Source organism: Siphateles boraxobius, unplaced genomic scaffold (genome assembly GCF_051911475.1).
Source record: "Siphateles boraxobius isolate OS27281-9 unplaced genomic scaffold, OSU_SipBor_1 162, whole genome shotgun sequence".
NCBI lineage: Eukaryota > Metazoa > Chordata > Actinopteri > Cypriniformes > Leuciscidae > Siphateles > Siphateles boraxobius.
In genome coordinates this window covers 542,501-555,000 of record NW_027508769.1, presented here as the reverse complement: position 1 = coordinate 555,000, position 12,500 = coordinate 542,501, and the positions used below count along the sequence as shown (strand labels likewise).

The window sequence follows — 12,500 nt, the reverse complement described above, 5'->3', positions numbered from 1 at the left end:
GAGCCCTGAGCAAACACACAGGTGGGCTCAGACTATCAAAACACATTCGAGCACGATCCAAAAACCGGAGTGTTTTCCAGTGCATCACAGCCAAACGACACACACACACACACACACACACAACAACAATCACCAGATCTCAACATTTGCTTTAGAAAACGTCTAAAAACATTGGTTGTTTCTTCTTGTTTTGCATGCAAAGATTGAATTATAGTGTTATCATAGTGGAAATCATAAGTCTGATCACACACCTGGATCTGGATAGAGACACTAGTTCTCTCATAACTGATGAACTTGGCAATGTTAACACTGTTATTGAACTGAACTGAATCAACATCGAGCTGAATTCTGTAGAGCTGGTTATTCGCCTCTCTACTGATGAACTTTACATTATTGAACAGAATTGAATAGACATTGAACTGGACTGATGTGAATAATGACACTATTGCTTCATGATTTACAGCTGAAATCAAATTCACTTCACAACATCTGATGAACTTCACAATATTGAACTAATTGAATAGACATTGAACTGAATAATGACACTATTGCTTTCTGTAGAGATGATTTTACAGCTGAAATCTGATTAAATTTACAATATTGAACTGAATAATGACACTATTGTCTGTAGTTTGAAACTATTACTGTGAAACAACCCGTATTGCACTATAGAAATAAAGCACACTTGACTTCTCTTCAACAAGACAGAAGACACGTCCATTGCACAGGGTTTGTTCCAATCTAACAGTAACACACATGCTTTAGCAAAACATTAATGTGTTCCCGTCCAGAAGTAACTCAGGGATGTACAGTGTCACTTACATGCGGCTGCTGAGGGCATCGACGGGCCTGCCGTGGTGCGGGACAGGAGAACACAGTAAGAACAGAGCAAAGACCCAATGCTGGAGAACCCTTCGAGTACACACCATCCTCATCCTCAGCGGACCTGCGCACACACACACACACATCAACATCATGCGTGTTCTGTTCACTCCACGCCTCTCCAAAGTGGCATCTAGCATCTCGTTCTAAGATAAATATGTTCAATCATACAGTGCCGTTAGGTCTTATGCATTAGAAATAATAATAGTTCCCCAAGCTTTTTTTTCTCTTTTTCTTAGTGCGAAGAACATTTCAATAATCCATGGAGCCGTTTTGCACTATAAAGCACCTTTTGTGCATTGAAAAAGTTCCATGCACTGCAAGAAAAAAAGGAAAAAAAATCTTACTCAGCATTTTTTGCCTTGTTTTACAGTTCAAATATCTAAATGTTCTTAAAATCAAGACACATTTACTTCAGATGCATGTTATATTTACTAAGTGAGTTTATGCATGAAACAAGATAAATACCTGTAAGTGGGGTTAGAGAAATGATCGTTTTACATTTTAATTGAGGTTATTATTTGACCCTCACTGGTAGATTTTATTTTTTTAGTAGTTATAAGCATAAAGTTTCTCAGCATTTTTTTGCCTTGTTTTCCAGTACGTATATCGAAAAATTCTTAAAATCAAGACACATTTTATACTTCAGAAGCAACATTTTATCAAAATTACAGTATGGAATTCATGCATGAAAATGATCTTGGTTTCCACTTGAATTTTTGGAGATTTTTTTTATAATTTTAAGCACAAACATACTTAATTTTGATAAATTTTCCAGAAATCAAGACAAGTCATTTTGCTTCCCAAGTTAACGTTTCTTGATTTAAGTATGTTGAGATATTAGTTGAAGCACTTGGATGTTCTTCATGGGAACATTGACAAACCTTTATTCACGAGTGCTTTTCTCCCTCCACATACTGAAGAAGAGTTCAGAGAGACACGGCAGCTTTAACTTAAACCAGTTCAACATGTTGGAATTCCAGTCAGTCCACAACTAAACCCCAAAAGCCCCGTGATGAGCAACAGGAGAGAAACGTACTCACAATGATGTCTGTGTGTTGGTGTCTTCTGTCCTGTGAGACAGAGCGCGAGTCTCCTCAAAGTTTCCAGGCTGCGATCAAACACAAACAAACAAATCAATGAGTCCAGGTGAACGAGTCCTTCAGCATTACGTCCTTCGCTTTCTCTGAGATGAATCCAGAGGAGAGTGTGTGTGTGTGTGTGTGTTCCAGGTGGTCTGTCCTGCACTGACTGACTCAGTTCTGTTATAGAGGAGTCAGATCAACCCACCAATACTGTGATGGGAAAGTTTCTAAACTGTCTCAGAGAGAGAGAGAGAGAGAGAGAGAGAATGGGAGGTGACGACTGGGAGTCCTAACAAAGACTCAGGAATCAACTCCTCTCTGTTTACATGAGAGACAGATGTGGCAAAAGAGCGGCAGAACTCTTTCAGGAGAAAATCTTTTCTTCTTATATACACTCAGAAATACCATAGAGGAAACATTTGGGTTCCCCAAAGAATCTTCCAATGAACAGTTTAAAAAGAAGCTGTGAAGAACATTTTAAAGTCGCCCTGTGGTTAAAATTAAGCGTTTAATGTTGTTTATATGTGGTGTTTTTAATATGCTTTAAGACAAACCATGTGTAAATTCATAAGTCGACAGCATTGCGGAGTATTTTCTCCTTAAAACTGCAGTGAACCAAAGTCCCCCTGTAGTCAATCATTTTATTCAATCTTTGATCACCAAAATGACATATTTAAACGTTTTTTCCTTCTTAATGCCTTAAAATATCTTGAATGTAACTCGACACCCTTGCCTCATTTAGTATGCGTGGTTCTATGAATATGCAAATGAGCCCCGCCTCCACTCACTCACTCAGAGATCCACTCGTTGACGATCACACGTTGATCTGATTGGTTACATTGGTTTGTGACGTCAGAAACACCAGCGATTTCAAACCGTGTTTTTGAGACTGTCTTTGGTTCACTGCAGTTTTAAGGAGAAAATACTCCGCAATGCTGTCGACTTATAGCCTGGCGAGCCAGACCTACATGAAGATGTTGGGTCTGGGAAACTCACAATTGGCATACTTCAATCCGAGGGGCGGGATAAACGGTTGTCTTTCAAATTCCCTCTGCACGCAATAGGACAGCGCTACAACCAACCAGCGCAACGAACGGCTATGGCTGAGTGAGACCCATGCGTTTTTCCACCAGCGGAGCTAGTTGAGAGGCCTAATATTAAACTTTTACGTATCCGGTCGTAAAAACTCTGAACACATCTTCCTTTTTTAAGAATGACTTAAGTGACGTTCTCTTAACTCCAAGTCATCCAGAGTTGCAGCCAAACCGATTCGAAAGACCGCTGTTCGCCAGCAGCATCTTCTTTGTTTTCAAGTAACAAGGAAATCACCCATGGAAATCACGCGGAACGGTCACAACTCTACCGTCACTATGTTAAGCCCGCCCACCAACTCTATACACGATGTGATTGGCCTGACCAGAGTTTGGTTTTTCCAGCTCGAAATGCAAACGGAGAGTTGCTAGACCACACTTTGCTGCAAAATAATTTTTGCTGCCGCTAGGGTGCGTCTAGATTTCTAGGCTAGTCGACTTATGAATTTACACGATTTGTCTTAAAGCATATTAAAAACACCAAATAAACAACATTAAACGCTTGATTTTCACCACAGGGCGACTTTAAAATGACATCTTTATCATTATCATTATAGTTATCATCCTTGGTGTGAACGGCGCAGTATGAGTAAAATCATTGAGCAAACATTAAGAATTTCAGACATTTAGTTATTGCATTGAATTGCATTATAAAATAAAATGCAATGACTACACAGCTCTATTTCATAATGATAATAAAAGCAGTCAACTTTCTTTAACCTTCACATTTGCTACTTTTATAACTGGTCAGTAAACAACTCTCGCACGTCTCCTGAAGAGCAACGTCTTCAAACTGTTGGACTCCTTTGTGCTTTACCTTTGAAAGGTGAGACAGTTGACATTTGGGGTAAGAAGGAAGTCATCTGTGCTCTAAACTCCTCAGGTGATTTAGTTTGTCAGCTTGTGCAGGTGTGTGTGTGTGTGTGTGTTGCTGAACACTGACTGAAGGCTATTGTTGGCCTTTCGGTGCCAGATTTCAGACACGCGTAAGCAAAGACATTTTCCGCACTCCCTGATCTTTAGCTTTGGCCAGCCGTGAGCGCTTGTCACTCAGCAGATTTCTGGAGCTGTAAGGTTTTTTTTATGCATCAACTTTCTATTTTTTACAATATTTATGTGAGCGTGTGACAGTGGATATTCGGCCCCCGGCAGCCCAGATCATCAGAAACACAAGAAAGTCTCGACTGAATTTTCCAATCTGGTTATACGTCTAAACTAATTATGAAGCCGCAATAATCTAGGATCACTTAGTTCTGCTGCTGGAGAAACATTTCCGATCTGTTTAATATAAAAAGTGTAAAGATTATTGACTTCCCCTAACGGTTTTTAAAGTAGGGGCATATCTTTACTTTCTTATTGTGACGTACATGGGCGTCGGAACCGTTGTGTATGTGTGGGACAAGACCACTTTTTAAGACCAATGATATCGGACCCGTCAGTCAAATCCATTCCACTTGAGGAAAGCCTTAATAAATTTAACTCTATTCCGCGTTTTAGCTCCATTCCATTCCATTCCATCCATTCCAGCTTCATTCAGAGTCCCACTAAACACTCACTTTCCAGGCCAGACGAGCCACTGCGCATGTGCTGTCCCAACGCGAGTCAGATTCCTATGGGAACCGGAGCTTCTAACAGTTAGAATACAGACCATACGAAGTTTAAAACGTTTAAATAGACAAGTAGTAATTAAGTAATGTATATGACTCTTAGTTGATTATTGGCTATTAGAGCTGGTTTGAGGGGAGAGACGCTGTTTGATTTGTGCTTATTCCATTCATTCGAGTAGCCTATCATATTGTACAAGGCTTAAATCATATAAATATACATACAATAATATACGATATCATATCGTAGAACATGTAGTAGCCTATTTGAGTTGATATTACTCTTGCCAAGCTCTGATTTCTGAGAGATGCACGCATAGACGGATTTACTCTCGTTTCATTTTTACTCTCACTCATTCACTCATTATTGCATAGAGATTTTAGAAAAGGTATTTGGCTTCGGGAACACCCCTAATCTACTCCAGTAAAAAAATCTGGAGGATGTCCCACCCACATTTCTTTTGCTTCCGACGCCCATGTACGTACATCCGAATGTAGAGGTTCTATGCGTCAGTTGTTGATTGGATGTTGAGAAGTGGGCGTGGCACTCGAGTGTATGCAGATGAGCTTGAGCTGGAAGGGGCGGAGTTTAAGCGGACTAAATGATTGGAGGATTCTGTATACGTCACCAAAGAGAAGACACTTTGATTAAAAAATGTAAAAATAAATCATATATTCACAAACGAGTTATTCACAAAAAAACTGCATTATGCATATAGGAAATACTCTCAAATTTAATTCGCACATTCGTGGCATATCAAGATGCATAACGTCAGGTTTGACATCAATAGCCGTGTTTCTTCGAAATTGCGCAAATTGAAATTGCGAATTGAAAATACGCCCAATGGAAACGTTAATTTCTTAAAAACTCCCATATATCACAGTAAAAGTTTTTACGCCCGCATGAGGAGGTGTTTCAGGCAATTCGAAATAGGAATTATTCGCAAAACTGCTATGTAAACAGTTTTTTTACATTTACAGGTCACATGACGTACGTAACAGTCAAAAATTCTTTAAAGAAGGCTCATAAAAACATAAAACAAACAAATACCACAATTTATCAAGACCTTGAAGCAGATATGAGGGAAAAATACCCAGAAACTCACAGTATAAGGGTCGTTCTTATGCTTGGATAACATGACTACGTCTTCTTCGATTAAAAATAACGGTTAATGCAGTGGCGGGTTAATATACATAAAACTACCAACATCCGTTGCCATGAATTTTGGAATGACTTTGAAAAACTGAAATTTTAGTCGCATAACATCGGTTAAACACCATCATTGAACAGCATCATTTCGCAATAGTTTTTTATCGACATTCAGAAATTATCGCAAAAGTTTTGCGCAAATCTGTAATGGAAACACGGCTAATGACACCAAACGCCATTCCTCTCACACTTCCACCATAAGAGCGAATAAGATTTGTACTACTATTATAAAAAAATTTTGCTTCGTTTTGACGGCCATTTTCCCACCATAGAAGAAAAATCGCTAACACTTTATTTAACAGTGTCATTGTTACATATGGTACATGTAGTTACAATAGTAATAACTATAAATTATGCATAATTACATGCAACTAACCCAAACACCAATCCTATAACCCTATAGTAAGTACATGTAATTACTTAATATTATTCATTACCAAAATGTATTGGAATTACTCTGTAACAGAGACACCTTAAAATAAAGTGTAAACGAAAAATCATACGCATTTGCAATGACACGGGTGAGGGTGAGTAAATGATTAACCAATTACTTTAATGGTTAAAAGAGATCTATGTGTATTATTATCACTCTAATTTAATTGCGGCACTATTTTGGTCTGTGGACACTGGCAATTTTTTAATTCTTAATTCTTAATTCAAAGGTCCATTGGTTTGTCACATCCGAAACCTCCTCTTTCCCAGAAGAGTGACTCATTACAGCTTCTCATTCAACAAGATTAATTGATTTTCACAGCTGTCTTTTACATTAGTGTTCGTCCCACACACAGACGTGTGCAGAGAATTCGAGGAATTCCTCCCAGCTGATGCGTTTGGCCTTTCCTCACCCGTTTCCCTCTTTTCTGTATCTAATTCTTCAGGATCTTACTAATTAAATCAGACACAACTCTCCCATCCTCACTAATGAGTCAGGAATTCATGCAACACAAGTGTTTATTTCTTAATAAATATTGTAACAAATTGAGTGCTGCAGTGATGACGGAAAAAATAACAATCATAATGATATAAATATAAAATATTATAATAATAATAAATTCACAAATAAGCACAAAGAATCAACACATTGAATTAAATGTGAAATTTTTAAGTGGTTTCCTCGACAAGAAAATTGGATTTTCTTATTTGGCTTTTGGATTATTGCTGAATTATTAGTGTCTAGCTCTGTGAATAATAACAGTTTATGATTCTTACACATTTTCTTCATCTTCACAAACACAAATTAAGGAATAAATACAATGGGCAGACGTAAAAAGCTAAAAATGCATATGCACAATTTTTGACAGAACGCCATTTTGATTTTCTCTTGAAGATCTGTGGAATAATTTAAAGGCCGATCTGTTTACAAAAGAACTAAATGTCTGTGTTTTAGTGAGCATCAGGACGTGTCTGATTCTCGGCTCACTTGTGTTTTAAGTCAACATGAAATCAAAACACTCTATATTTACTTTCTTAATGCATGTTCCTCTTATTGAGAATGATTCAACAGTCTACATTTATTAAACAAATGTTCCGTCTTCATAATCATTATGAAAATATAATAACTTGCTCCGCCTTTTTGTTAGCTGATGTCATTAATAATTCCCTAGATTAAAAAAAAAATGTTTTTTATCGTTGTCATTCACACAGAAATATTACAAAAATAAAAGAGTGTTTCATGCTGGCTTTAGACCACTAGACATTGTGTAGGTATTTCTAACGTTTTGATTTGCTTCAGATGTTTCTGCATATAAATGTGTTTGTATTTACTAACGCCGGCAAACGCAACAGGTTTTGACAGAACTTCTCACGTCATTACGCTCGAGGCGCTCCGCTTTTCTCTTTGAAGGAACAATAGAAAGATCCTATTTACAAAACACCTCGATTACTCTCTGTTGTGGTGTGTGTCTGTCTCACACACATTACTGCACTATGAAAAACATATTCCTACTTAGTATTTTTGTCTTGTTTTCCAAGATACATTTACTTGAGAAGCATGACCAATGCCCTAGTATCATATTGAGTTTATCCTTAAAACAAAAACAAATATGGGGTCTATGACAGACTATGGGGTCAGAAAAACACGTCACAATATTCCTCATTATAATAATTCATAATTCATACGCAGAATAAAGGGGCGGGGCCTGGTTGAGTTAGTTAGTAGTGTGTTAAACTGGCGGTTATGGTAAGGGACGGGACATTTCCCAAACACACTCGAAGCGCTCGATCAATCACAACACACTGCTCCAGCCGACCAATCAGAGCACAGTGTGCTTTTCAGGAGGATGGGCTTCATAGAGACAGGAAGTAAACAGAGCGTTACTGACAGACTGGGAAGAGAGGAGCCGCAACAATGGAGAATATGAGAGAAAATAATCAACATTCAAGCAGGAAAACCTGTTCTAGTAGAGCCTAGACTTTCCAAAAGCCTCTTTAATTTAAGAAAATAGATACTTGTAATGGAAAACAAGGCAAAAACATTCTTGTTTTGCAGTGTGTGTAATAGCACACACTCCTCCCCGTCCCGACGCTTAAAAGAGAAGAGCACTAATGATAAAGAGCCTCTGGTGTTTTTACAGTGCATGTTATATGTTTACATGCTGATGTAGTTAAAGTTCCACTTCAGTCACACAGGTCCTGTCTACCTGCTTCAGCTCCTGTGGTCCACACACACACACACACACACACACACACACACACACACACACACACACACACACACACACACACACTTATATAAGGGTTTCGTGTTGAGTTGGAAAAAAAGACCTCATTCGGGGGCACTCTGTAGAGTATACTTTACCTGCATATAAACAGGTGAAAAAAGTCTTTCCTGGCAGAAGGCGTGAAGTGGGACAGCGCCAGGAAAGCTGTTTTAGATTCATCCAAAATTACTGGCTTTTGGCAGAGAGCGGCATACATACACAAAACAAATGTTCACTTTTAATCTTACTGCTTTTTTCCTCCGTCTCTCTCTCTCTCTCACACACGTCGTCTAATCTCTCTCTCCATCCGAGGACGTTTTCTTCAGACGACTATATCAGATTCAATATTGCAACACTATTACGGGAAGGGCGACTTAATTAAATGTGTTAAACGAGAGTACAGCGGCTGTTCACGTTCTGAATTAGACTTTACAGAATCGGTTTCCAGCCAAAATAGCCCCAGTTTAGTACGATTATGCATGTTTTTGGTCACATTATAATGCATGTTTTATTGCTGAGGTTCAAACCGAGGGTTAAAGGGTCATGTGTTGGTTTATGAAGGGTTAAACCAGGAAATATCCCTGCATTGTTCCTCGTCCCAGAGGAAAAACACATTCATTGGCTGCTTTTTGTCTTTTCTGTGGATTTCTCTCAGTTCTCTCCAGAAGTCATAAAGTATTATATCACACCATTTACTTTACGATTCAGACTCGCACAGAACAGAACGTCAAACCTCACATTAATGGATCTTTTTCCCCCCATCCAATTATAAGTACAGTTCGATTTTTTGGGATTATAGTGAATTAATACTCACTATATGAGCTGGAGATATATACGCTGCTCTAATACTTTAATGAAGAAACTTGATCTGAATATGAACGTTAACCAACAGACCAGTCCTGATGATAGAAGTGAGTCTGAAGAGTCAATAAAGCTCAATCTGCTTTAAATATCATATATCTAATCAGCAACCGATGATGAAACATCAAGACTCCAAAATATGTGTATATATATATATATGTGTGTGTGTGTGTGTGTGTATGTTAATGTCACAGCTGCATATAAAATGTATTATAATAGGTTTAAGACTTTTTTAAGTTTACTGAAACTAAAAATTTGTTAAAGTTTTTTTTAAAGTTTTTTTTAAAGCCTATTGAATGTTTAAAATGAGGGCTTCAATATATTATATAATTATATTATAATAATATATTATATTAATAATATTGGCTGGTGTTACTCATCGTTTAGATCTTGATGAAGAGGTTCAGCTGAAGATGAAGTCATAGGTTTTGCTCTTCACCTTTAAATATCTGGGAACGCTTTCCTATTCCAGATGTTTATTATGAGATTAAATGGAGATCTCTTATACAGTCTCCTAATTCTCAGATGTGTTTCCTCAAGCGTTTCACAAGAGATCTCACTTTACTCAGTTTTACAATCGAAAAGTCATCGAAAGTCAAATCTATGCTCTTCAACTATATCAAACTATTTCTATACATATTTATATCAAAATATCTCAAAACTCCATTAAGTCTCCTAAACTATGAAAGAGCAATATCATTTCTATATTTCTATTTCTTATATATATATATATATATATATATATATATATATATATATATATATATATATATATATATATATATATATATTTATATATAGTATATAGAAAAATAAAGAAATATAGAAATGATATTGCTCACTCAGAGTTTGCTCTATCATAGTTCAGGAGACTTAATGGAGTTTTGAGATATTTTGATATAAATATGTATAGAAATAGTTTGATATAGTTGAAGAGCATAGATTTGACTTTCGATGACTTTTCGATTGTAAAGCTGAGTAAAGTGAGATCTCTTGTGAAACGCTTGAGGAAACACATCTGAGAATTAGGAGACTGTATAAGAGATCTCCATTTAATCTCATAATAAACATCTGAAATATGAAAGCGTTCCCAGATATTTAAAGGTGAAGAGCAAAACCTATGACTTCATCTTCATCAAGATCTAATCTGATCTGATCTCTCAGGTAGAGGATCAATGTAGCGGTGATTTACAGTCATCTCTATCGCAACCCAACTCAAACACACAACAACATGATGTTCTCAGAGCCACACACACACACACACACACACACACACACACACACACACACACACACACACACACACACACACACACACACACACACACACACACACACACACACACACACACACACACACACACACACACACCAGAGCTGAGCTTCATTAGGATTCACACGTGCTTCATCTATGAGAGCCTGTTGAGATACTCAGAAAAGAGAGATTTCCACAAACTGAGACTTTTGCTTGAGTTTCTCCTGAAAAACTTCAGATTTGCAGAAGAAATCTCAACGTCGTCTCAAACTGCGCTCATATTTGCAGGAGAAATCTCGACGTCGTCTCAAACTGCGCTCATATTTGCAGGAGAAATCTCAACGACGTCTCAAACTGCGCTCATATTTGCAGGAGAAATCTCAACGACGTCTCAAACTGCGCTCATATTTGCAGGAGAAATCTCGACGTCGTCTCAAACTGCGCTCAGATTTGCAGGAGAAATCTCAACGACGTCTCAAACTGAGCTCATATTTGCAGGAGAAATCTCGACGTCGTCTCAAACTGCGCTCAGATTTGCAGGAGAAATCTCAATGACGTCTCAAACTGAGCTCAGATTTGCAGGAGAAATCTCAACGACGTCTCAAACTGAGCTCATATTTGCAGGAGAAATCTCGACGACGTCTCAAACTGCGCTCAGATTTGCAGGAGAAATCTCAACGACGTCTCAAACTGAGCTCATATTTGCCAGGGAAAGTCAGGGATCTCAATCTGATCTCCAACACTTCTCATTAAACTGATCCACATGGTAAAGATGATATATAAAGGTTGATTTCGTAGTATTTTTGAATAAACCAAATAAAAACCCTTTCACATTAATGCATCTTTTTTGCAGTTATTTGAAGCGTGAAGCTAAACACATTTCTATTTAACTCTATATTGAGTGAATGATCCACATTTTAAATATCTATACTCTCACCGTTGACTCATTTGTCTGTTTTTATTTCTCCAAACAAACTAAATCAACGAAGACAAAGTTAATACTTAAACGAGACCATATTGCATTTAACATTTTGAGTTTTTTTAAGGAGTTATTGCTACCTGTTACTAAAATGACTTGTTAGTGAATCTACTATAAGTTGATTCAGTAATAGTTCTGAATAAACAAAGTTTCCTGAGCAGTGAATAAGAAATAAGACCTTTACACTAATATAATCTCACAAACCTGTGACTAAAGGAAAACAGAAACAGTGATATTTCACTGCTTTAAAAGATATGAGAAATACTCACTGTGGTGATTCTGATGGCAGTCCCCAAAGTTGCTTTAACAATCCATACGGATATTTCGTGTGCTGGTCAAAAGTGTGATGTTTACTGTCCTGAGATCAGTCTGGTTTGTCCTCGAGTCTGGAGTTATCTGGACTCTTGAGCTCCTCTGCTACTTGTGAAGGAGATGAACGTTCAAAGTATATATATATGAGGTTCAGGGCTGCTTCTGACATCACTGAGTAGTCAACACCGCCTCACACACACACACACACATACACACGACATGCTGCATATGAAATTAGACGATGCCTCAAAACACACACACACAGACATAAAGTGTGGGTTGTGGGGTTTTATATCTAACTGTATGCCAAAGTAACTGGCCTGTCTTTTTTTGAAACAGAAAATCACATGTTATTCATTTTTTACAGTATTTTTTATGTGATTCACACCAGTAAAAAAAAAAAAAAATTCAAAAAAAAATTCACACACTTTCCCAGAAAACCTTCCCGGTCGCATCACACACGCTGATACCCAACACTGCAAAATGACTGTTATTTCACAAGCTTAAATGCTACATAAACTT

At 37.5% G+C, this 12,500-nt stretch overlaps 1 protein-coding gene across 4 annotated transcripts in view; it reads right to left on the bottom strand.

Moving 5' to 3' along the window:
• The window catches only part of pthlha (parathyroid hormone-like hormone a), a 127,016-nt gene that overhangs the window by 10,887 nt on the left and 103,629 nt on the right, over positions 1-12,500 (bottom strand). For 2 of the 4 annotated variants that reach the window (XM_077232053.1, XM_077232054.1), the window contains exons 4-6: positions 11,936-12,083; positions 1,926-1,993; positions 823-946 (exon numbers count right to left, since the gene is read on the bottom strand). In XM_077232053.1, coding sequence (XP_077088168.1) covers positions 823-935 — 113 coding nt within the window. In that variant the 5' untranslated portion in view covers positions 936-946; positions 1,926-1,993; positions 11,936-12,083. Of the gene's footprint in view, positions 1-822; positions 947-1,921; positions 1,994-11,935; positions 12,084-12,500 lie in introns of all 4 variants that reach the window. The other 2 variants (XM_077232055.1, XM_077232056.1) reach the window with 2 other exon arrangements.